This window comes from Mytilus trossulus, chromosome 4, assembly GCF_036588685.1.
Source record: "Mytilus trossulus isolate FHL-02 chromosome 4, PNRI_Mtr1.1.1.hap1, whole genome shotgun sequence".
In the NCBI taxonomy this organism is placed as follows: Eukaryota; Metazoa; Mollusca; class Bivalvia; order Mytilida; family Mytilidae; genus Mytilus; species Mytilus trossulus.
In genome coordinates, this window is record NC_086376.1 from 75,336,572 (window position 1) to 75,360,669 (window position 24,098).

General features: G+C 31.1%; 1 protein-coding gene across 5 annotated transcripts in view; it reads right to left on the reverse strand.

Moving 5' to 3' along the window:
• Positions 1-274: 274 nt before the first annotated feature.
• The window catches only part of LOC134715979 (thrombospondin type-1 domain-containing protein 4-like), a 90,109-nt gene continuing 66,285 nt past the window's right edge, over positions 275-24,098 (reverse strand). For all 5 annotated transcript variants that reach the window (XM_063578600.1, XM_063578597.1, XM_063578599.1 and 2 more), the window contains 9 exons: positions 19,421-19,596; positions 15,828-16,575; positions 9,981-10,110; positions 7,595-7,799; positions 6,003-6,173; positions 4,297-4,467; positions 3,484-3,669; positions 2,997-3,150; positions 275-2,317 (listed from right to left, as the gene is read on the reverse strand). In XM_063578600.1, the coding sequence (XP_063434670.1) occupies positions 2,169-2,317; positions 2,997-3,150; positions 3,484-3,669; positions 4,297-4,467; positions 6,003-6,173; positions 7,595-7,799; positions 9,981-10,110; positions 15,828-16,575; positions 19,421-19,596 (2,090 nt within the window). In that variant the 3' untranslated portion in view covers positions 275-2,168. The remainder of the gene's footprint in view (positions 2,318-2,996; positions 3,151-3,483; positions 3,670-4,296; positions 4,468-6,002; positions 6,174-7,594; positions 7,800-9,980; positions 10,111-15,827; positions 16,576-19,420; positions 19,597-24,098) is intronic.

The following is a 24,098-nucleotide window of genomic DNA, read 5'->3' on the forward strand; positions in this document are numbered from 1 at the left end:
ATAATCCTTGGTTTCCAAATCGTCAGCTTTGAGCATGATAAAGCAAATCCAGTAAAGCGCTTCGAATGCATGATATTTTTGCATTAAATCTATAGACGAGTTTTCCTTGTCATATACACTGCTAACCAATTTCCATACAATATAACAGTGCTGTTATCAATAATCGAAAGGAAATTTTAATTCAGTTATAAAAGAGAGGCGAAAGATACCAGAGGGATAGTAAGAATAACATTATATGTGCAAGACATAAATTATGGAAATAATTGGACACACATATTTTGAACACATTTATTCAACAGATATTACATGATTGTCATGAATGTTAGATGAGAATTAAAATAAGTATGCTGAATCAACATAACAATTTTGTATCGACAATATCTATGAAAATAAGGCATGCATGTATAATGACAAATATCTGCAAAGAGTGTTGACATTGTTTCTTGGTACAGAACATTTGACATCGCAAAAGGCCATGCCCAGATGTTAAATCAACACCCGGCATCTTTTGGGAACCGCAAACTGCAATATGACTGAGCACTGGTTCTAGAACGCAGCTCATACAAAATTATGTTAGATCAGTTTGGAGCAAAATCTAAAATATTCCAATAACGTTTCCAGTATTACTTGATTTTACTGGTTATTTCGAAGTGTTGCTAGCAAAAACAAAAAAGGAGGGAACAACTATTAATTCAAATACCACAACTATAAGGAAGAATAGACGAACAGAGGAAAACCATTAAGACTACCAACAAAGTTCCCGTTGATGGACAACATAAAAAATTAAAAAATGTAATATTCTATCAACTGAATAATACACATATTCCTGCATTCTCTTTACATTACAGAAATAATCTTATGAATGTACGTGATAGAGGTAGATAGGAAACAAAGTCTGCACTGCTTAATAACAAAGTATCGATATGTCGCTAACAAGCTCGCCATTTTATCAAGTATGCCCTATCGATATTTTAATGTGCCCTTCATTAAAAAGTATTTAATAATGATGATGAACATGATGATTTCTATGGTAAATGGAAATGGATGACCCTAACATTCACAACCACTAGTGTTTTATGCTTAGCATAAACTTTTATATAATACCAATACATTTCAGATATACTTACTTCATAATAGGTTTATTCTCGTTAAAGAAGTGAAAATATATATGAAAAGTTATGTTAAAACATTCATACCCTGTTGTTTCACATACATAATTAAGATTACATTTATTATTCTAGAGTTCAATCAAATAAAGTAATACGATCCAAATAACAAATTCTAAAACTCAAGCACAACAGATCTAAACGAATTTTTCTTCAATTCAATTTTGTGTCTTTCATCTTTTTGTGTGTTCCAAAACTATTATATTAGGCACATATAGAGCATTAATTATTCATAACTGCAAAAACAATTATAAAGAATAGCCAAAAGCTATGCTAAATGCTCATTTTTACAAGACATAGATATAAGTGTTGCTATGATAGGTGGCTTCGACTACTGTAGTTCGTAATCAAAAAGTTACGATCAGACCATTTGGCCCCGAGAATGTTATTGTAGAAACTTATTTAACCCTTTTGAACGTTACTAACTGAAGTATTTTAAAATATGACCGGCATCCAAGAACAAATCGTTCGTAAAACAATGAATTAGAAGAACAAATCTTCATCTCATAGAAAATTAACAGATTTCTTATTAATACATATTGATACAGAAGAAATTCTCTAAATAAACTTTCATTCGGCGAACTCAGAAAAATATACTTGACTAGATAAAGAATAATGGAAACGTAAAAAAACAAAGCATGTACTACAGTAATAACTAAACGCTTCAAATAACCATTATCATACACATTATTGTACATTGTATATCATTTATAACAGCGACTGTGTAGCTACTTTCTAATCATGCATTCATAATATAGCCCTACACTTTTGTCAACGCATATAAAGCACTTTAAAGTGGTTTGTACACAAAATTACAACTCAAGTATTATATAATGTTTCTATCATGACTAAGCTCAGCGAGGAAAAGCTTGCTCAATTTTCCACATTGTAATATTATGTCAGCACTAGCACAGTTATATCACAACACTCATTAACAATGCTGTTTTAATCCTTGAACTAATTAGACCTTCCTCACAGTAAATTAACACTTTACAAATATCCTCATGAATGAGTTCTGTTGGCATGTGTTATGTGTTCTCGCTTCTTGCAAGACCGACAACATGCAGTCTTGTAGAATGGATAATCGCAGAGTTCAATTTTTGCTTGTGGTACTAATTTACAGTTTGAAAGTTTATCTATGCAGGTTGGATCTGTAAGCAAAATGATAATGATATATAATATTTAAATTAATCATGTATACTCTGAAAATTCACTAATTTGTGATCTTATAATGAGTGTATATGTCTTTGTTATTTCGCATCTGCCTGGTTCATACCTATCTAACAATTGACAATCAAATGTACTCTTCATTAAAAGAGCAAAAAGAAAATCAAAGACAAGAACATACTTTAGCTTAATAAAGAAGAACAAAACACAGAACAGTACATAAAAACTACTAATATTCACTTACACTAATCGGAACAAAACAAATGATTTACTCATATTCTTCAGAAGAGTAAACTCTCCATTTTAACTATTTGTACCCGTTTTGTTGCTTATACTTAATATTTGTGAGTATTGATTTAATACGGCGATTTTACCAAAGAAGTACGAACTGGATGGTTGTGCATGAAACATAACCATGGTCGAATATCGATGTTAGTTAAATGGAATGAAGATAGATTTCTGATGAACATTATTTTCAATAGCAGGAGACGTCAAAAGCACCAGAAACAGACAAAAACTAAAATAAAAACGTTGCTTCGATATTAACCATTCATGTATTTTAGTATGGCTGTTCATTTTTAATTCAGATACTTTGCTAATGATGTTTTGTCGACCTGATAATTTTCAATAGAATACACTAATAGAGATACTAATATGATTTACCTTCATCGAGTTGTGGAAGGTCACATGAATCAGTATTACACACGTGACGTACAGTCGGACGATGATCTTCAGAACATGTTGAACTCGGACTTAAATCTTCGTCTAAACACTTCACCAATCTTGACTTTGTTCCAGCATCACAAGATTTTGAACACTAGAAATAAATCAACACGTGTCATTTATAAAAGAAATGAAGCAAAAGGGAATTACGAAAGCACAATTTTGAGGATAAGGAGAATGACTTGTTTCAGAAAGTTTTTTAGAACTGAAATGGTTAAAATTTCCAATAATTTCTTTTTTTTTTATGTTCGAAAATTATAAATTGAATAGAAAAAATGTAATTTAACATTGGGTGTCTTTATTTCCACCAGTCGACATATTTTCCTCTTTTTTAACTGAACTCTGCGCACTTTTCCATGAAAAATGCAATTATATTATTATGACAGTGGAACATACATTCAAAATAAAATGTAATTATTTATCATACCTTTGACCAAGAAGTCATAAACCATTCCGCTTGACAAGGCGGTAAATCTTTGCATCGTTTAGTTATTGATGGTTTTTGTTTTGATAAACAGTTTTCATCTCCAACCACAGTGATGAGCTTTTCGCCTAATTTTTTCATGCATATAACATCTCTTTTCTTCATCCCATCTCCGCATGTCACAGAGCACTATATAAACGAAATTGAACGATTATTACTTTATGAGTAACACATTTTACAGCACAATTTGGCTATACATGTATTTGACTCTATTATTTATGTCAAGCACCAGATCTGTAATATTTTTACAAGTTCACGTTGTACATGCTCGAGTGTAATTGAGGAAATTACATGGTTGAATTGTTTCAATGGCTAAGGAAGTGATTAGAATCGTTATGAAAAATCAATTATTTAATAAGTGTTTCTGAGTGGATATTTCCTTCTATATCAAGAAACAATTTGATTCGTGAATAGTATGTCACTTAAATTTTAAAACTATTATGCCCCAAATACGATTGTAGAGGAGCATTATGGTTTCTAATCAGTAGGTCCGTTTGTATGTTCGTCCGTCCGTCGTTCGTCCGTCTGATCGTCTCTTCCGCTGCAGGTTAAAGCTTTTGGTCAAGGTAGGTTTTTTTCAAGTTGAAGTCAAATCAACTTGAAATTCAGAACACATGTTCTCTATGATAATTTTAATGATCTTTTTGGTTTTAATGCCTAATTAGAAATTTTACCCCAATTTCATAGTCCACTGAACATAGAAAATGATGATACGAAAGGGGCATTCGTGTACTATGGACACATTTTTGTTTGTACCTTTGACCATGGACCCGTGAACCATATGCCGCCACATGGAATCCTATTGCGACATGGCCTCTTTTCCCTCGGTTTTGACTTGGAGCATTTGCTTTCAGGTAGTGGTGCACCGTCTGCTGCTGAACAGAAAACCTTCCTTGTTACGTATCCAGTGCCACAACTAGATGAGCACTGAAAAATAAATAGTCAAAAGATTGAATAACATTTATAAAATCACATCATTTTATGACCGATTTAGACATTTAGATTACTATTATTCTGTTGCGGCACACTTATCCGATACGTTTTTTGTTCTTCCTTTGAATTGTTTTATATATTTTGTCATGCCGAAGCCTTTCATAGCTGGGGGTATGAGTTTTTTCTATAAGTTAATGGCAAAACATGATTCATTTTATTTTGACGTTGTTGAATAGTTTTATCTATTAATATAATAAAGCATATCTCTCTCTGGGAATAAGATAATAAAACAATGTTGACTGCTGTGCCCATAGTTTGACATTTTACCTATTATGTTTGTTTGTTTTGTTCACACATCGTTGTCAATATAATGAAATTTGTCTGTCATACAAATGAGCGGTTTTTCTAGCTTTAAAACCATGTTTTATCCACCCTTTCTACATAGAAAAGTTGGGAATATGACACTTGTTATCCAATCGACTGAGTGTTTGAGCTTTTGAATTTGATTAAGGATTTTCCTTTTTAAATTTTACTAGGAGTTTAGTATTTTTTTTATATTTTACATGTTTTAATATACCGATTTGCCCTTAAAAACCAGTCAGCAAAAAATGTACATCCGTTATATTTTTTATCAAGATACTAACATTTATAAACTACTTCTTACTACTTCTGTATCCTCAAGGTTTGATCAAAATTCGTCTTATTTAAAATATGGGGCAAGATTCATCATACATATATTCTAAAATTTCATCTTAAAAGCACCCTGGAGAAAAAATTGTCGAAATGTGTATATTTAACACACAAGTAAGTAAAATTAACAATTTAAATGTAAATCTTATTTATCATCCCGATAAATCAATTAATAAATTATAAGTAATCTTCTTTAAAATCAGATAAAAATCGCACAGAAAACATAACTTCATGACCGAGAGATAAAAACCTATGACACGGCGGTAATAGAGCACCTGTCTTCAAGCTTAAGGGTGTAGTGCACGCATTCTTCAGACACAAAGATGACTTTAAATGAAAAATGAATAAAAGAAACAAGACATATTTGTATTTGTCTGATGTTTTTGTAACTTTTATGTGGTCACATTCATAGCTATCAAATAAAAATACTTTGTCAACTCAGATTATTAAAGGAGGTATCACTATATTAGATATCATAATATATCAAATATTAAACAATTTAGTACTGTTTTAATCCATACTGTTTTGCCATTCAAAGGGTGATGTAAAGTCGTTTACATCAGTTATCTTCATTTGTGTAGATAACCATATAATGTAATTATATACTCCTAAAAATTAATAATGTACTATAATAGTTTAAAACATAGATAAAATAATAAGATTAAAAAAACTTCCAGTTATGCCATTACACTTTATGACGTCATTTGATTAGTAAATATACAATAAAATTAAAAATAAATATAAGGGGATTCGGATATGTATCAATAAGGCCACAACCCAGCAACATCATAGATAAGAAATCTAACATTTAATGAGCATTATAAGTTTTAAAATCTTACCCGTCTTGACCACTTTGAGTAAAACCAACCAACTGCACAAACACCCATTTCACAACTCTTTAATGTTTGTGGTTTGGAACCTAGACAAATTGACTCTGTGGTATTTTTGCCATCTACATGCTTGCAGTAAACCTCTCGTTCTTGTTTTCCCCGACCACAATTCACAGAACACTACAAATACCGAATTATCATGGTAAAATAGTGTAAATTTTCAACAGCTGGTGCACTTTATAGCTTTTTCATAGCTTTCAGTAAAAGGATAATTATATAACTTTTTGTGATCAAAGTGATCTTATTTAGTTTTGTTTCTCGCGGCGTTATACCCCCACCCCACCCCACCCCAAACCAAAACAAAATACAGAAGAAAGGATACTATGCTGGTAATATATTACGTCGACCAGACAACGCTTCATTTGATCCAAGTTGCTGTAAATAAGAGGTTAAATGTTCTTTCGAATGTTATTTATCTTTTGAGATAACATAATAATTTGCAGATTTTATCATTGCTTATAATATTATATGTACACCAGTTTTATTAAAGCTAGAGGCTCTTAAGAGCCTGTGTCGCTCACTTTGTTCTATGTGCATTCCTGTATTAAACAAACCAATATACCTCAGGCTTACATTAACTTAGCTGTATTTAGCAAAACTTTTAGGAATTTTGGTTCTCAATGCTCTTCAACTTTGTACTTTTTCGGAATTTAAATTTTTTTTGGATTCAAGCGTCACTGATGAGTCTTTAGTAGACGAAACGCGCGTCAGGCGTTTATACTAAATTTAGTCCTTGTATTTATGATGAGTTAATTCATGACAAAATTGTGATTTGATGATGGTGATGTGTTTGTAGATCTTACTTTACTGAAAATTCTTGCTACTTACAAATTTCTCTATCTATAATAAACTTGGCCCTTTAGTTACACAGAGGAAAATATAATGTAAAAATTTACAAAAATTTACCACATTAATGAAAATTGTAAAACAATGACTATAAAGGCAGGAACTACTTGAGGGGGAAACTGACCATTTTCGTCATTTTGACTTATTTGTAGATCTTACTTTGCTGAACATTATTTTTGTTTAAAGTACATATCTATCTTTACTAGTATTCAAGATAATAACCAAAAACAGCAAAATTTCCTTAAAATTTCCAATTCATGGGTAGTAACACAACAACGGGTTGTCCAATTCGTCGGATAATTTTAGAGCAGATAGATCTCGACCTGATGAACAATTTTACCACGTGTCAGATTTGCTCTAAATGCTTTGGTTGCAGAGTTATAAGACAAAATCTACATTTTACCCCTATGTTCTATTTTTAGCCATGGCGGCCATCTTGGTTGGCTGGCGGGGTCACCCGACACATTTTTAAACTAGATACTCCTATGTTGATTTTGGTTAAATTTGGCCTAGTAGTTTCAAAGAAGATTTTTGTAAAAAATAACGACGACGGACGACGGACGCAAAGTGATGGGAAAAGCCCACGTGAGCTAAAAATGAATTTGGCTAAAAGACGGTCTATGCATTTTTTGTTCCTGATTCAACACAAACTTGTAGAAAATCCAATAAAACAGTTTTGGAATATTCAAAATAACCTTTCCCCATTCTCCATTAGTCCATTCAGCACAAGCTCTTGTGTTGCAACTCCTGGCTGATTCTGGCCTGGTTCTTGAATCGCATCGAGAAGTTGGGACGTCTAAATGTAGTTCAGAATCTATTAACTGTTTGCACAGCACTGGTCTTGTCTGCATCCCTTGTCCACAGCTTTCACTGCAATCTGACCAGTTACCAGACTCCCAACTGTCAAAAATGTAATTGAGAATAAAGAAGTGTATCTATTTTTTGCTCTCAATTTGACACTTCGAATCTTAATGTCTCTTTAATAATTCTAAAGGCCAAAATATTTGAAAATCCATTGCATGCACCAAACTTTGAGAAGCAAATATGCTTATTTTAGTTGAACAAATAATACGCAATACATATTTACGTATTATTATTACACAAAAAATACACCTGGAAAAAAATTACCGCACCACACCGATTTTTCTTACTACCTTACATATTATAACATATGATCTGCGTCAGATAGAAATCCACCCAATGTAAATCAACATCAATACATCTGTTCATCTGATACGAGTTAAACAAATCTCTATGAACAGTTTGTACCTCTTTGAAAACTACGTTGTTATAAGAACTCTACAACACAGACCAACATTTAACTTTTGTTTCGTATTTGAATGTTCCAAAAATCAACCAAAGTTTTTAACTTGTACATGTTTATGTGAACTTGCATAAGGCCAATTCCTATGTGATGGAGCTCAGTTATTGAATTATTATTTATGGCCCTAAAAGTATAAAAGTAAGCCAGTTTGTTATTGCCGAGACTTGAAATGTTGAGTTAAAATAACAAATACAATTAATTTCAGTTTTGAAAAACAATTGGTTGTCTTTGGTAATGTTTAACTTTTGATGCTTACAAGAAAAGAATCCAATTTGTTTGAAAATAAGACTATGCGGAATTAAAAAAATATTGAGTAAAAACATCATTTAAACGATGTAAACTCAACTCTGTCTTTTTATTTAATGGACCAAACAGTGACTTTTGTGTTGTGTTGTGGAATATTTGCTTATCCTGCAGCAAAAGCTGAGCTAGTTCAATACTCTCTCACTTACCAAGACGACAAATTATGTCTCAGACACAATGTATGAAAAAGAGATGATTTATCTCAAGCTTTTCACCAGGAATTACAAATACTACATCAGCAATAAACTCAATGTTTCAACCATAAAGTGAAAAGACGTATGTATTGAACATTGTTGAATTTATAATATTTATACAACAAACATAATTGCGTTTCAAGGAAGAGCAAACTACGCTATTGAACCATATAACCTGTAAGCACCAATAGTTTAACATTGTCCATTTTAAGTACCGAAGCTTTGTCTTGTAAGACAAACAATGTAACTTTAGATCAAATGCGTTATTTTTTTTCTTCCACCTTTTTTATTTCATGTGTGTCTGTGGTGTTATCAATTACAGAATTACATAATTCATATATTTGGAGCCATAAACAATACTAAATGTTATAATACTAGTAGTTGGATTTGTGAGAAATGCAGGGTGGTGCTAAACTTTACCCAGGTGTATATGTAATTTTTAACTCACTTAAACAAACACTTAATAATAAAAATACTTTTGCAAATATCTTTTAGATCCTGAAATAATTATTATATAACGTTCTAAATGTTGAAACCGTTAACGTGTCAGGAAAAAAATGTAACTTTATTGACGCTTATTAAAAATCAATTTCCTATAATATTTAATCTTAATTAATACAAATTAAATATGTCCTGGTTTTAAATAGGGATTGACTCTTTAACATGTAGCGGCAAATGTACATTGATATCAATAAAATGAAATGAAATAAACATATCTTTGTACTAGATTGAGCTTATTTTTAACATGGTTGTTCACATTGCAGGAGACATGACGCATTACTATGACACAATAGTCTTCGTGTCTTTAGTTTTAATTATAACGATATATACTTTAAGAGAAAAGCAGAACACTTCAATTTTTCAAGACTATGTTTTGACCCATCCGGGAATCGAACCAAAAACCTTACAAAAACCAGCCGAACAAGAGGCCATTTAAGTGATCTAAACATATGAAAGGTAGGCTGGTCAAGGCATTCAAAATTTCTTTGTGAGGCACTGTACACCTACATGTTCTCTGTAGAAATGAAATGCTACTTTTTTCACTCGAAAGTTCAGTTTTAGAACGAATATTATATTTTTCATATGATAACTTTATAACATAAGTGATGATTTGTTTTAATTCCTCAACTACACTATACTTGAGTTTGACTTGATTGGAACACTTTATTAGGGACAAGATATACAGGTAATTACGGACATCTCTCTTGTTAAAAGAACTTGAATACTGAAAAACTGAACACTGAAAAAAAGTTTACTTACTTTGGTGGACATATGTTAGAATTGCATTTAAGCACTTGTGACTGTGGTTTCAATCGAGGATCGCAATTTTCATTAGTCACCATAACGTTGGTATCTTTTTTTAAACATATAATCTTTGTTTCCTGTGCACCTGTTAAAATAAACAACAGATGACCAGTCATGGTACTTGCATTCGAGCTTTCGATAATTGATCATAATCCTATAGTAATCATTTTTTTAAATATTTTTTTATATTTAATAAAGGACTACAAAACTGTCACAAATACTCTTTAATTTAAAAAAAAACCCATTTCATAACATTTATCTTTGAGTTCGATAACTCGTATGAGGAAGTTTGAGTAATTAATTTAGGAACTATTTTATCGCATTTTCTTTATTATAACAAGAGTTCTATGGTTTAATGTATGTATGAATTAAATCATTCTGATAGGTCGGTTTTCCGGTTTTCGTTGATGGAAAATGTTCGTTTTTGTTTTGCGGTTGCATGTTGTGTCGACTTTTATATTATTGAATTGTGCGTTTCTCTGTGATGAATGTTCTTGCGTGTGTTTGTGTTGTATTTCTTTTACGAGGTGTATTAGCGATATTTTTTTTAACATTGTCATCTAGCGGGAGGTTTGGCATGCCATTAAATTTATTCAACCCATCATTTATTCCTAAAATGTCCTGTACCGAATCAGGAAAATGGCAGTTGTTATCAAATAGTTTGTTTCTATGTGTGTTTGTGTTTGTATTGATGTACTTTGGTGTTTCTGCGGTTCCTTTTTTTTCCTCTTATAGGTGATATTATTATCTCGGTTTTAGTTTGTAACCCATATGTTTTTGTTTATCAATCGATTTATGACGTTTGAACACCGATATACTACTATTCCCTTTACGTCTTACAAATCAGACAAGCAAGCGAGTCACGATAAATCTGAATTTTAATAAGTCTGGAGAAAAGCTTCACTATCCTCATCAAAATAAATGTCACATAAAAAAGTTCAAATTATTATTAGTATTGTACCCTAGGATTATGATAAATAAAAATACTTTTTGCCTGAGAATGTCCTATCATATTTAGAAGAAATGCATGTCTCCTGTACGGTCAATTATTGTACTGTATAATACTTTTTGTTCATTAAATCAAGCCTGAAACGTGCTGATTTGATTGTGAGTGTAACAATTAAGTTGGAATATAGTCTAATAAAATTCATACAAACTGTTACAATTTTAAAGCCCAACATATTGTTTTAAGTTTACTTTGTAGAAGTTTAGAAATTTTGATTAAAATATCAAATATGCGTACAACTGACCAGAAAAAACACCAAAAAAAAATCACAGAAAAATATTTAAAAAAATATAATTAAAATATGGTCATCAATAAAATGATAACTTTTACGATCGAATAAGCTGATATACTATAATTTACCATCATCACGATACTAGGATGTCTACTCAGTAAAGAAGTTTAATATTAACCATATATATTATAAGCCAAAATATTTGAAATACCAAATATTAATAATTCATAGAATATCCCGTTAATCTTCCAATATTATTTTAAAGATTAAGACATATCCCTAACAGGGGGTAATGAGAAATTTCCTGCCAACTCGGATGACCTTTACCGGTGTGTTTATGTTCACACATCAAGAAAAGAATAAGAAAAGGTTAAAAAGGTCATAGCAATCTGTTCATCTCTTGTCAAACAAGATAAACAGATGTCCCCTATCCTGTTGCACCTCTCCACAGGTGCTAAATCACCTGTCTTACTGTTGATTAATGACACAATGTATCTTGGAACTAAACGGACAAATTCCGTTGACTTATCATTTCTCCCAGAACATTGTTCCCTAAAATTTGAAAATTATCATGAAACAAGTATGGCCTTATTGCATCTAAAAAATAGAGTATTTACGAGTTTCGTCCACTGATTTTACTGGTAACTTGTTGTTCATGTCATTTTTTGAATTATTAAATAACTTTATTATGTATTGAAATTTGCATTTGCGCTTTCTTTTGTATCGCTTGAATTGATAACTAATTGTTAGTCTTAACATCATTGCAAAAACCTAAAACTGAAAACGTTAAGTTTTGTTTTAGTAATATATCGAAATTTACTGGTAGTGAATTCGTTACTGTTTAAACGTTTTGAGTGCTGTCAATCCAGTACTGTGCAGTATACCTTATTAAGCATTTTGTTGTTCCGTACAAGATAAGTATTGCTACTAAGCATACACGGATGAAATCGCGATTGTCATTACATTATTATTCTAAAGACTGAATAGGACATACAAACTTTTGTTTAGTTTAATAACAGCTGTTCAGTTGAAAACTTGTTCTTAATATTTTCCACTCATTTTGGCCATCAACAGGCACTATATCACCAATGTTAATACAAAAGATAATACACTTGATTAGGGATTTTCCGTTTTATATTTTCCTTGGAGTTAAGAATTTTTGTGGTATTACTTTTTATAACAATATGAATTCGGTACTTCTATATTCAATGTGAGTTTGTCGTATTTCAACCGTAGTAAATTCAACCTACCTAAACGTAAACATTTAAATTCAAATTTTATTTAATCCAGACAAACCTAACTGGAACCTCTCGTAAGGTAATAAACTTAAACCCGACAAAAATTTAAGAACAGTGGAAAAGAATTTTTAATGTGTAATTGAGCTGCATCATTTAAAATTCCAGTTCACATGTTAGTCAATACGACCATATAAATCATCCTTAAATAGGTCTTGGAACATCATTCATCATCATAAAAAGAAATTGCCATCATCACCACCCGCCCAGTATAAATCCCACTGTCAGTTTTGTTTCAAAATATAAAAAAAATGAAATATATCTTTTTTTTTAAACAAAAATTAAATTGGGTAAAAGGAAATCATTGATTATATCAACTGTCATTTTGACAGGCAAGAACATTCTTTTGTATAGAATGATTAAGCAGGCTTGCATTTAAGGCTGCAGTAACAGATAATGTATGTGTTTGACAGTCACAAGTGCACTGTTCAAAAGGCAATTATTAAAATATATGAAACTTGAACTATTAATTTTACAATCGATATAGAAAACATAATTAACTCGTCCATAAAAAAATTCAATTTTAGAAAATATAGAAACCTGGGATGGAACCGAGTATCAAGTTAAATTTAAAAAAAAGTAAAAAGAGTCAAACTTAATAATACAAATTCAGAGCAATAACTTAAAAGTTCACTTCTACACTAATATCAAACAAATGGGTTGCATTCTTTTTTGTTTATGAATGATTTTGGTTAAATGTCAAATAAGTAAAAAAAAATGTTTTATTAAACTTTAATCATAACTGTAAGAAAATAGTACTATTAATGGAACATCCTGATCGTTAAAGCTGATATAATAATTCATTAGTTTAATGTTAAAACTAAAATGTTTCAACGTTACAGAAAGGATGGCCCAATTACCAAACTGGTGTTCCTGTTACAGAGCCAATACACATTCGATTGGTGGATGAACCCAACTTTACATTTTTTTTACTCTAATAAACTTATTCATCGTGTTTTGAGGTATACTAAAGTATATTGACAGTATATTGATGAAAAATTATGAAGCCCGACTAGCTATAAAGTTTAATCGGGCTTTTACAAATAAAGTTTGTTTGTCTTCGTTGTAGCTTCATGTACATAATTGTAGCTGAAATTTTAGTTGAAAATGTCTTTCAAAGTTGTAGACAGACAACTAGGAAAAAGAAAACTCATTATCAAATGTATTTAATATATAAGCTAATGCTTTTCCAAAGTTTTACTGCCGACATGGCAATATAGCAAAATCTTTATGTGAAAGATAGTATTGGGGAATGAAGAAGACAAGTCTTCAGAAATCATTCTTCATGACTGTACGCAAATTGTTACCTATTTTCTAATAGTGACAATAACCATAGACTAATTCGAAGTTATTGCTTTCATTTGGACGTCTCATTTGCTTGTACGTGCAGTTTTAAGTGGGGTTTGTGTTGTTTAGTCTGTAGTTATCTAGGTTGTATTTTAATAGGTAAATAGAGGTATAATGTTCCAATTGTACTATTGTTTGTCAATTGGTCTTTTTTTAAACCATGGCGATGTTTGTTTATTTTCTTTCGACATATAAGTTTAAATGCTCCTCTGGTATTTTTCATCCCTCGTTAATTATTTGGTACGTTTTTTTCTTTCTTCAAAACTAGAGATGATATGTTTTTTTAAAAGGAAATAGAATAATTTTAATAAAAATAGAAAAACCATTCTTTATTAAATCTGGCAAAGCTGTCAATTACACTAACGATTAAAATTTATTCTGTTTATTTCATCTGACACTAAAATATGTAATTGAAGACTAAATTTAGTCATTGCCACACAAGTACGGTACTAAACTTGTATTGTAATTTGTTTGTTGTCATATCATAGACTTTCAAGTTCCTAATTATATATTTATATTATGTGAAGTTAAGGTGAACGGACACCAAGGTTTTCTTCACAAAGAGTTCCTTCAACTTTAATATTTCAAGTCTTATTCAACAGTTAAGGAAGCGATGACAATTGTATTATAACCAGTAAAGACTTACAGGCAAAGAGGCACGAATGATATTTCAGTTTTAACGTTTCACAACTAAATCAATAACAATCTAACTGTTTATACGAATAAGAGGTGATTCAGATCCAATCAAAACAGACATTCAAAAAGAGACGGACAAGAGTAAAGACAAAAAGTACAAAGAGCAGTATGGAACACCAAAAACTATTCTCTTTGAAAAAAATTCCAGCAAGTGAGAATGGTTTAAGAATGAATAACAAAAAAACCAACGCGGTACATAGTTGATAACAGGACAACAGAAGTATTTGACAAGAGACATTAATTAAAAAACCCGGATATTGTGTTATTCAATTACTAAATAGTGCTACACCTTACTATAATCTTCATGTATACAATGAAATAGAAGAACTGTTCGTATAACCCCCACCTGTCTATCAATCCTGCTTTTTTTATGTCCTTACATGAAAAAAATCTTAACAGTAAATATGATCAGTTGCAATATCGATTTTGAGCATTTTATGTATACAATTCGAAATTTTCGCGGGTTAATTTTACCGCAACGATGTTTATGTTATTTATTTGTAAGATCACCAACAGTTCTAAAATAGGCATCAAATTCCAGAAAAAAAAAGATATAAATCTACATTATACAGAGTCGTTGGCCTAATGAAATTCTCCGAAAAGGTTTTTAATTACCAAATAGTTGGCCTTAAACCTACATAAAATACAAAACTTACAGTTTTCGTTTATTAAAACTTTTGAATTTTATCGCTCTTTATTTTCATACTCGATCATATTTGGAAAGGTTGTGGTTTGATTCCTTATCTTTCAAACATTAAATGAGAACAAAAGTTGACGTGTATTGATAGATGAAGAGAAGATTTAAGATCTTAAAAATAGTTTCATAGTAAGTATTGTGTTCTAAAAAATGTTTCAACCGATAATTTCAAAAGATAAATAATCATCTTTCAACTTGGTTTGAACCCTAAAAGATGTTTATAAACGTAGGATGATCCATCCTTTGTTGATACAATAGACAGTAAGCCCTCTTGTTTACTGTTGTGGTTACATGAATTGACTTATATGTACATGTTAATGGAACAGATATGAATATGGGTGTTATTTATTGTTTAGATACTAGAAACACAGCAGGGAAATCATAGATTTCAAAATTTGTTTAGAAAACTAGATTTTTCTGAATTTGGATGTAGGAGGCGACAAATTATAATAAACAAAAAGGTTTATAGAATCGAATGAATAATACAAATCTGAACTGTACCAATTATAAATGTAAAATGTCTACCTACCTCCTCCACAAGTTCTTGAACATTCTGTAAATCCTGATATTCTCCAAAAATAGTTTTTACTGTCAGGTATATGGTTAGCAATTACTAAACGTGGTTTCTGTACTGTTTCACCAAGAGGTACACCATTTGAACCTCCACCGAGAGGAATTCCTCCCTGTGATACCCTATTTGCAGAACCGCCAAGCGGCACACCATTTACAGATCCGCCCAGTGGAATGCCATTACTATATACCGGATAACCCCCCTTGTTACCGTAGAAACTTTCTTGCCCTGATAGGACATTGTTATTTCCTGGCGATTGCTGACCGTAGTCACCAGTAGCAGCCTGGTTGTATGCTCCTAATCCTCCTGAATAAGAATATCCACCTTGGCCGACCGGTTGCTGTTCACTTTTTGTTGGTTTAACACGCGTATTACCTGTATCACTATTTGTATTCCTTATGTTATCATTAGTGTTGTAAGTGTTGTCAAAACTAGGTCTAGACTGTACAGCTGCTTGAGAATTGATATTCCTAGAATTCTGGTTATTATTTACTTGTGTTCTATACTTATGAAGTTCATTTGGATTTGTTATCATATGAACGTCTTTTTGTTTACTAAGATGTGCATCACGATTAGTTGGTTGTGCACTAGGATTTCGTCGATTTTCTCTAAGATTAGGCACCATATTTTGCATAAAATAGTCTGTTAAATTATTCGGCACGGTAAATTGATACATGATACCAGTATTTACCTGGTAAAACAGCAACTGCAAGATTAAAATGATAAACAATTTCACACATCTACATATGCTAAACACGTTTATAACGGATCTGCGAAATACTGAACTCCAAAGAAAATTCGAAACGGAAAGTCACTAATCAAATGGCAAAATCAAACGCTAATACACATCAAACGAATTGACAACAACTGTCATGTTTCTGACTTGGCGCAAGCATTTTCAAATGTTGAAAATGGTAGATTGAACCTGGTTTTATAGCGCTAAACCTCTCACTTTAATGACAGTCGCATCAAATAATTTCATATTTACAAAAAAGCGTGAACAAAACAGATGTAATAGGTAAAATTGTCAAAATAGGGGTACAGCACCGTGTCACAAACTAAAAAAGAACAAAAACAAACCAATATTTAACAAAGAAGCACACACAAGTATCTATAAAATTTAACAACCACATTTATTTGTTACTAATATATGTATTTAAAATCAACCCATAAAGGATTGATTTTTTTGGAAATCATTTGACTGACTGGAAAGGTTCACATTATATCTAGTGTATACGTAGTAATATAGCATAATTATAAATTAAACTATATATAACACTGGTATCGAAATGACACTTACAACAATGTTATGATAAAGGTGTGAGATAACGTTGTTATTATTTCTTGGGAAATATGTGATGGTTTAACAGTGAGATCAGCGTTAGGGATACACAGATCGTACCCATTAGAATACCGACTCAAGTTTAATAACAATCAACCAACCTCAACAAATATGGCGCCAAAAAAAAGATTCTGAATATTTAAGTTATTATCTTGTATGTATTTGCATATATAGGAAGTAAGAATCGGTGGTTTTACACACAAACTTAGATTCATCATGACGTAATACAAGGAACTCGTTTTATCAAAAATGAGATAAGATATTAGTGATGACCCACATTCTTAGTATGTTTCAATTCATGCAGGATGGTCATTCAATTAATTCTTTTAATAATTCAATTAATCCCTTCAAATACATTGCCTATTTGCACATGTACCGTGATACATTGCGATATTATAAAACAATGTGGGACAATATACAATCATTAGTCGACAATGGAACGAAAACAACATGGAATAGAGAAAGTTTTATGAAGGAAACATATAACTTGACGTTGAACAATATCAATCTCATAAAAAGATCTCATAAAAAGGAAGGGTGACATTTTTGAAATTTTATTTGGCTACCCATAAAACCAGGTTCAACCCACCATTTGTTTTCTTAAAATGTTCTGTCCAAAGTCGCGAATATGGCAGTTGATATCAAATAGTTTGTTTCTATGTATGGCTTTTGTTTTTGCAGCAGTTCAATGTTTCTGTTGTTTCATTGTTTTCCTCATACAATCAGTATTATTTTGGTCGGGTTGTTGTCTCTTTGACATATTCCCCATTTCCATTCTCAATTTTATAGATGATATGTTCCCCACTGTTTTGGTTTGTCACCCGCTTTTCGCTTAATCGAATCATGACTATTGATCACCGTTATGCTACTGTTGCCTTTATCTATTATTTGATTTTATCGTTGAACAAAAATATTTCTATAAATATTGTGGTATAGTATAAGTTTGTCATTTTTTTATCTTCCAAACCGACACACCTATGGTTTTAACGATGCGAAGTCTCAACGGGACAAGATAAACCTTGAACTAGAGCCTTGATACAGGAACATCAGGACCTAGAGGCCAAATATTTAGTTTAAAGTCGGTCTGCGTTGGACAGATATCTGTAAGTTTTACCTCCGTTCATGCACACTCCAATATCAGACAGTAAATACTTATGGTCCATTTAAAAACAATACAAGTAATATTTTACCAAGGTCTAGATATCTTAATAATTCTTTTTTATGGCAGCCGAGTATATGTAGTTATACTTTACATATTGTAAATACTTAACTAACTGTATGTCAACAAGGTAGCATACCATGTTCTAGTTTACATAGGAAGGTGAAAAGTCAATTACATTTATATTGTTAACAACAAGAATTATGTTGTTTTATGCCAGTTATGACAAATGAACAGATATATGACAATAGTAAAAACCATAATTCACTTAACTCAACTGTTCTCATGAATGATAATAAGTTACAACAATATATCTACTACCGTATAAACGAATCAAAATCGGTTTTTCTTTTTAAATTATTATGTGTAATTAACTACTTGTTATATGTATACATTTTGCATTTTGATGTTTATTTTATGAATACTTCAATATTGTAAATTCTTACAATGTAAAACTGTTGAAAATGTTGTTGTTTTTTTTAAATATTTGCTTACCCCAATATGTATGTTATCATTTCTTACTCAACTTACTTTTAAGTGTTTTAAATCAATGGCATTAACATAGTTTCGATAGAAAATTTTGGAAATGGGAACAATGAAAGTCTTCAACATTTAAATTGTCTGTTGCAGAAGATAATCACACTCCTTTTATGAAAATCAATTTGTACATTATTGTCCCCTTTAGAACCATGCACAGTAAAAACTGTACTAAATCTGAATAGATGCCTATTTTTGAAAACCCTCATTTAACCTTTCCACAAGGGTTGTAGGAACAGTAGGTCATTCCTCGACTATTTTTGTTTACAGGGTTCGAGATATCTGTGTGTAAATTTAAGTTGACTAATTTTGTGTATTTTCACAAGGGTGTTATTCGACATGTAGTTTTTCTATAGAATACTTCTCGTTTCAAATGGGCAAGGCAGTGTACTAGTCTAGAGATACTCGCATTGAAGTAAATTATGATGAATTGGAGATATGTAATTATTATATTTTTGGCGGATACTGAAACATGGAAACCTGTGCCATTTGAATAATAAGCTATTTTAATACCTCTAAGTCAATGGATTTCGTTGTAGGCCCGTCGGCCATAATACACTGCGATCGGCAGCCTTCTGATCGTTTGTTTCTATGATAAGTGAAAGTTGTTCCCGCTTCTCTGAAAACTTCGTTTCTAGTAAGTCTATAATTTCCATTGATAATGTAGTCGCCATCTGTTTGTCTTAATGCTGAAAAAGTAATACAAATGTGTCATTGGAAAAGTTTGATTTAATGTATAAAAAGTCAATAACTTTAAGTTATTGGTTTATATTCAGGCATCAACTAGGTCGCACAATAAATAAATCAGAGTGTTAAAATTTAGTCAAGGAATGACGTCATGAATATTCTAAAACATTAGGAAATTTGAGAATTTCGAAACGCTTTTCTCGATGTCATTTCAGAAGGATCACTTATTTAACATAAAAATTTGACAGCCAAAAAAGATAAATCTTATATTGAGTCGTGTTCAATATCTAAATGAAAGTATTAGTATATTAAAATAAAATATCTACATTAAGTAATCAAATGACATTGCTATACACTAATGTAAACTGCCTTAAGATAAAGCTGAATGTCGTATTTGAAATTAATGAAAGGAGGCTAATAGATTTAAGCCCGTCTAGTCAATGGCGAGACAAAGGACTATTTATCCAATAAATTACATATTTTTGATCACAGTTAGCTTTTTATGTGCATGTACCACTGTGTCATAAGTCAAATATTTCGACACACTACAGAAGGCCAGTAAAGGTCAAACAAAGAAATGTAAATAAAACTAACATTATGTAATATTTTCGTATCAAGATTTTTCGCTTTACCGGATATGAATTCTTTTGATGTGCCCGACAATGTGTATCTAATGTGAAAAATAAAGTTAAATGTTTTTTGTGAACTTTAAATTGTTTTAGGTACAAACAGCACAATGACGTGACACAAGGACCACGATATTGGAAATAACGTGATGGCTTAAATGTAAAATAGCAACAAAACGGGCCATGGTTACCATTTTAATAATTTTACGTATCGGACAATATGAATAACAGCAATATCACAGTTTATAGAAAACAAGACATAAAACGCAAATAACACACTATAAACAATTCGCCCTAAGCACTTTTCTTGGTTTGCCTTCACCAGAAACTCTCGAGCCCAAACATTGGACAGAGCTTGCTAACCATTTACCCAATTAAAGCGCGAGGAGCTATTTGACCAAAAAGGGAAATAACCATAGTCACCTAAGTCAACATTGCCCGAGGGAGTATGAATTTAACAGTTTCTTGGTAATTTCTTAATTTCTCAACGAAAATTTATAATATAATGTCATATAATGTCAGTACCGAAGCACTGAATACTGAGCTGAAACACAGGTTGTATGTAAATAAAGGCAACAGAAGTATACCGCTGTTCAAAACTCATAAATCCATGGACAAAAAACAAAACTAAAACTGAAGGAAACGCATTTAATACGTATGTAAACGTTATGATCTGAGATTACTTTTTCAAAAGAAAAGAATTTCCCTATATGTCAGTCAGTTTATTAGATTTTTCTTGTAACATAGTAACTGTGATCCCTTTTAAGTCGCTGTTTAATTTATATTACAAAATCATGGATTGTTATTTGTAATGCAAAATTGTTGGTTTCTCTGATGATTTTCTTTTAATCTACTAGTTGGATGCCACTCCTGGGGAATGCTTCGTATCCGATGGTATCACCAGCCAAGAAATCAGACCTCCTTTGTTGACATGAAATATCATTGATACGCTCATTTTTCTGTGTACAAAAAACTTAATTGGTCGATACATTGAGTTTTTTTTAGAGATTTATTATAATATTTTCATTTACATCGTTAGAAAAATAAGTGTGCCAATTTTTGTTTTAAATAGATTCAAAAAGAGGTATGGTCACGTTTCCTTGTATTTGTTTCATTCCAAAGGTAAAATCAAAAATTGATAAAACCTAATGGAAGTCGAATACTCAAGATATATTATACTTTAAAACGTGATCACAATTTTACTTATTTCCATAGAATCAAAATGATATTCACCGCAACATCGCAATTAAATATAATGTTGGAATTTTACATGTTTTGCTGAAATTTTGCATACAAAACACATCATTTACAATAGGAATTAAAATGTATCTGAAATAATTACTTTACATGTGTTTGTGGTGTTGGTTAAGATTGTTCACATTTAATTATTTTACCCCTTTTTCCAAAATATGTCCAAAATTGCAGTTTGGGGCAATTATCTTTAGGTGTTTATACTTGCTCGCATGTTAGAGTGCAAAATGTTGTTTTAAAAAAAAACTTTTTAAATTATGAATGATTAATTTTTATGTTGTTTTTAGTTAAGTAGAACTGCGGAAAATGACTAAAATTCAAAATAACTTTAGGGAAAATTGGCTTTACCTCTTTGAGAAGACCAAGCTGCTGGACTCATATTAAAGATATATTCATCTTAATTTCAATTGTATGAGCTCAATAGGAAATAAAAGAAACAAAAATGAATGAAGAAAACCGGAAAATGGCTCCTGCAATTATGATGCCAGAATTTATAGTTTATTAATAGCAGACACATTTATCATTTCAAGAAAGTTTAATCATGAGAAATATCTGATATTTATGCTTGCTTTATATAAGACCTTAGGCGCCTTTTCAAGATTTACAATAGAAATCACCACCATGCTGTAGATTTTTAATGATAGTTGTTATAGTAAATATAAGACAATTTATGTCCATCGGTTTACACATTATCATTTATAAAAACTATATAAGTCTTATAATGTTCCTACTCAGACAAAAAATGCAGCGTTGAAAGATATGAAATCCGGAATATCTATAAACCTGAATAATATTGGAACTAGTCTTAAATACCCACTCATTTAAGTTGTGATTTGTGCTATTTATTTGGTGATAAAACATTCATAAATTGTTAATCGAACAAACACAAGGATTCAAACTATGTTTAAAAGATATATTATAATTTATTGCTGTCTAAACGCGACTAAACACACCTTAAGAAAATATTGGGATATCTAAATCCTTTACAGAAAGTTGTTATTTGGTACTAAGTACACATCACTTGCCCTACATTTTTTTGTCTAGAAAGAATTGACACAACAAGACCATTTGTAAACTTTAAATATTTGTTAAATTTAATATATTGCTTCCGTATCCGTTCAAGTATTTCTAAATTGTTCAAATTAATTGACCTCGTCTTACGAGTTTAACATATTTTTATTTAAGAGACATCTATGCACAGCAATATAGAAGTAGTTTGAGTGGTTTTTGTTAGCCTGTGTCATTGCTTGGTCTTTTAAAGTAAGACAATTTGGGTATTCGTTTTCTGATCAATTGTGTGATATAATACGTAATATAACAATAATCCATATTTTCAAAAGGATCGTTGAATCTGCACGACATGTTTCTTTTGGATAGACGAAAAATTATCTTTCTATCAAGCGCGGAAGGTGCGTTTGAAGTTAAAATTACACTTAATGGTTACGTTATATACATTTGTTGTGGCTCTTAGGCCTGTGATGTACGATTTATTGGCAGTAGTTATTGCTTTTGATACCTGCTTACTATATTTTTCTAAACTGGAGAATACATCGCATGATTATCCCAAGAAGAACAAAATATTGTTTGATCAGTCCAAAAATCAAAAGCATTTTAAACCGAACCATTAAGAGCAATTATTTATTAAGACATTTACAACAATTGAAAAGTTACTGTACTATTTCAAACATTTTTATTACAGGTCTCCGGTGGACTTCAAATCTTGCTTAGATTCGCAGAACTTTACGAATGGAGAAGAGTTGTGTTTTCTGTGGAAAATCATATATTAAAAAATAAAATCACAACAATACTGAACTCCGAGAAAGTTCAACCAGATGCTCCGCAGGGCGTAGCTTTATACGACCGCAGAGGTCGAACCCTGAACGGTTGGGGCAAGTATGGACACAACATTCAAGCTGGATTCAGCTCTAAATTTGGATTGTGATTAAATAGTTGACACAGCATAGGTTTCTGACACAGAATGAATGTGTTCTAATGAAATTAAAATTTTTGTTTTCTCTTAGAGCAATTCACTATGCTGTTGAATATTATTCCTCTCAAAAAAAATGTTTGAAGAAATTTTCTTTTTATTTATGAAATTTCAAATGAGAAAATTGAACCCAATTTTTTTAATCACATCCCCCTTTCCCTTATTCCAAAACTAATCTCAATTAAAATTTCTAATGGAGTTTGCAACAATTACTACTCATTTAAATACATCATAAAATATTAAGATGTAAAAAAACTGCTTGTTATCACTGAATGGTAAAGATTATTTTAATTTATCAGTTGGTAGTAAAAAGTGAATATATATATACATTGTATATTGTATATATAACAAAGATTTAAGTTGATTCTGGACAAAGAAAGATAACTCCAAATAAAAAAAATTCTTACAATTAGATATTTCTTGCTTACTATTCTGGACAAAGAAAGATAACTCTAATTAAAAACAAAATTGCTATTTCACAATACTTTGCAATAAGATATTTCTTGCCATTGCGCAATACTGTGCAATTGAAAAGACTTGCTATTGCACAAAACTTAATATAATAATTTTAGATCCTGATTTGGACCAACTTGAAAACTGGGCCTAGAATCAAAAATCTAAGTACATGTTTGGATTCAGC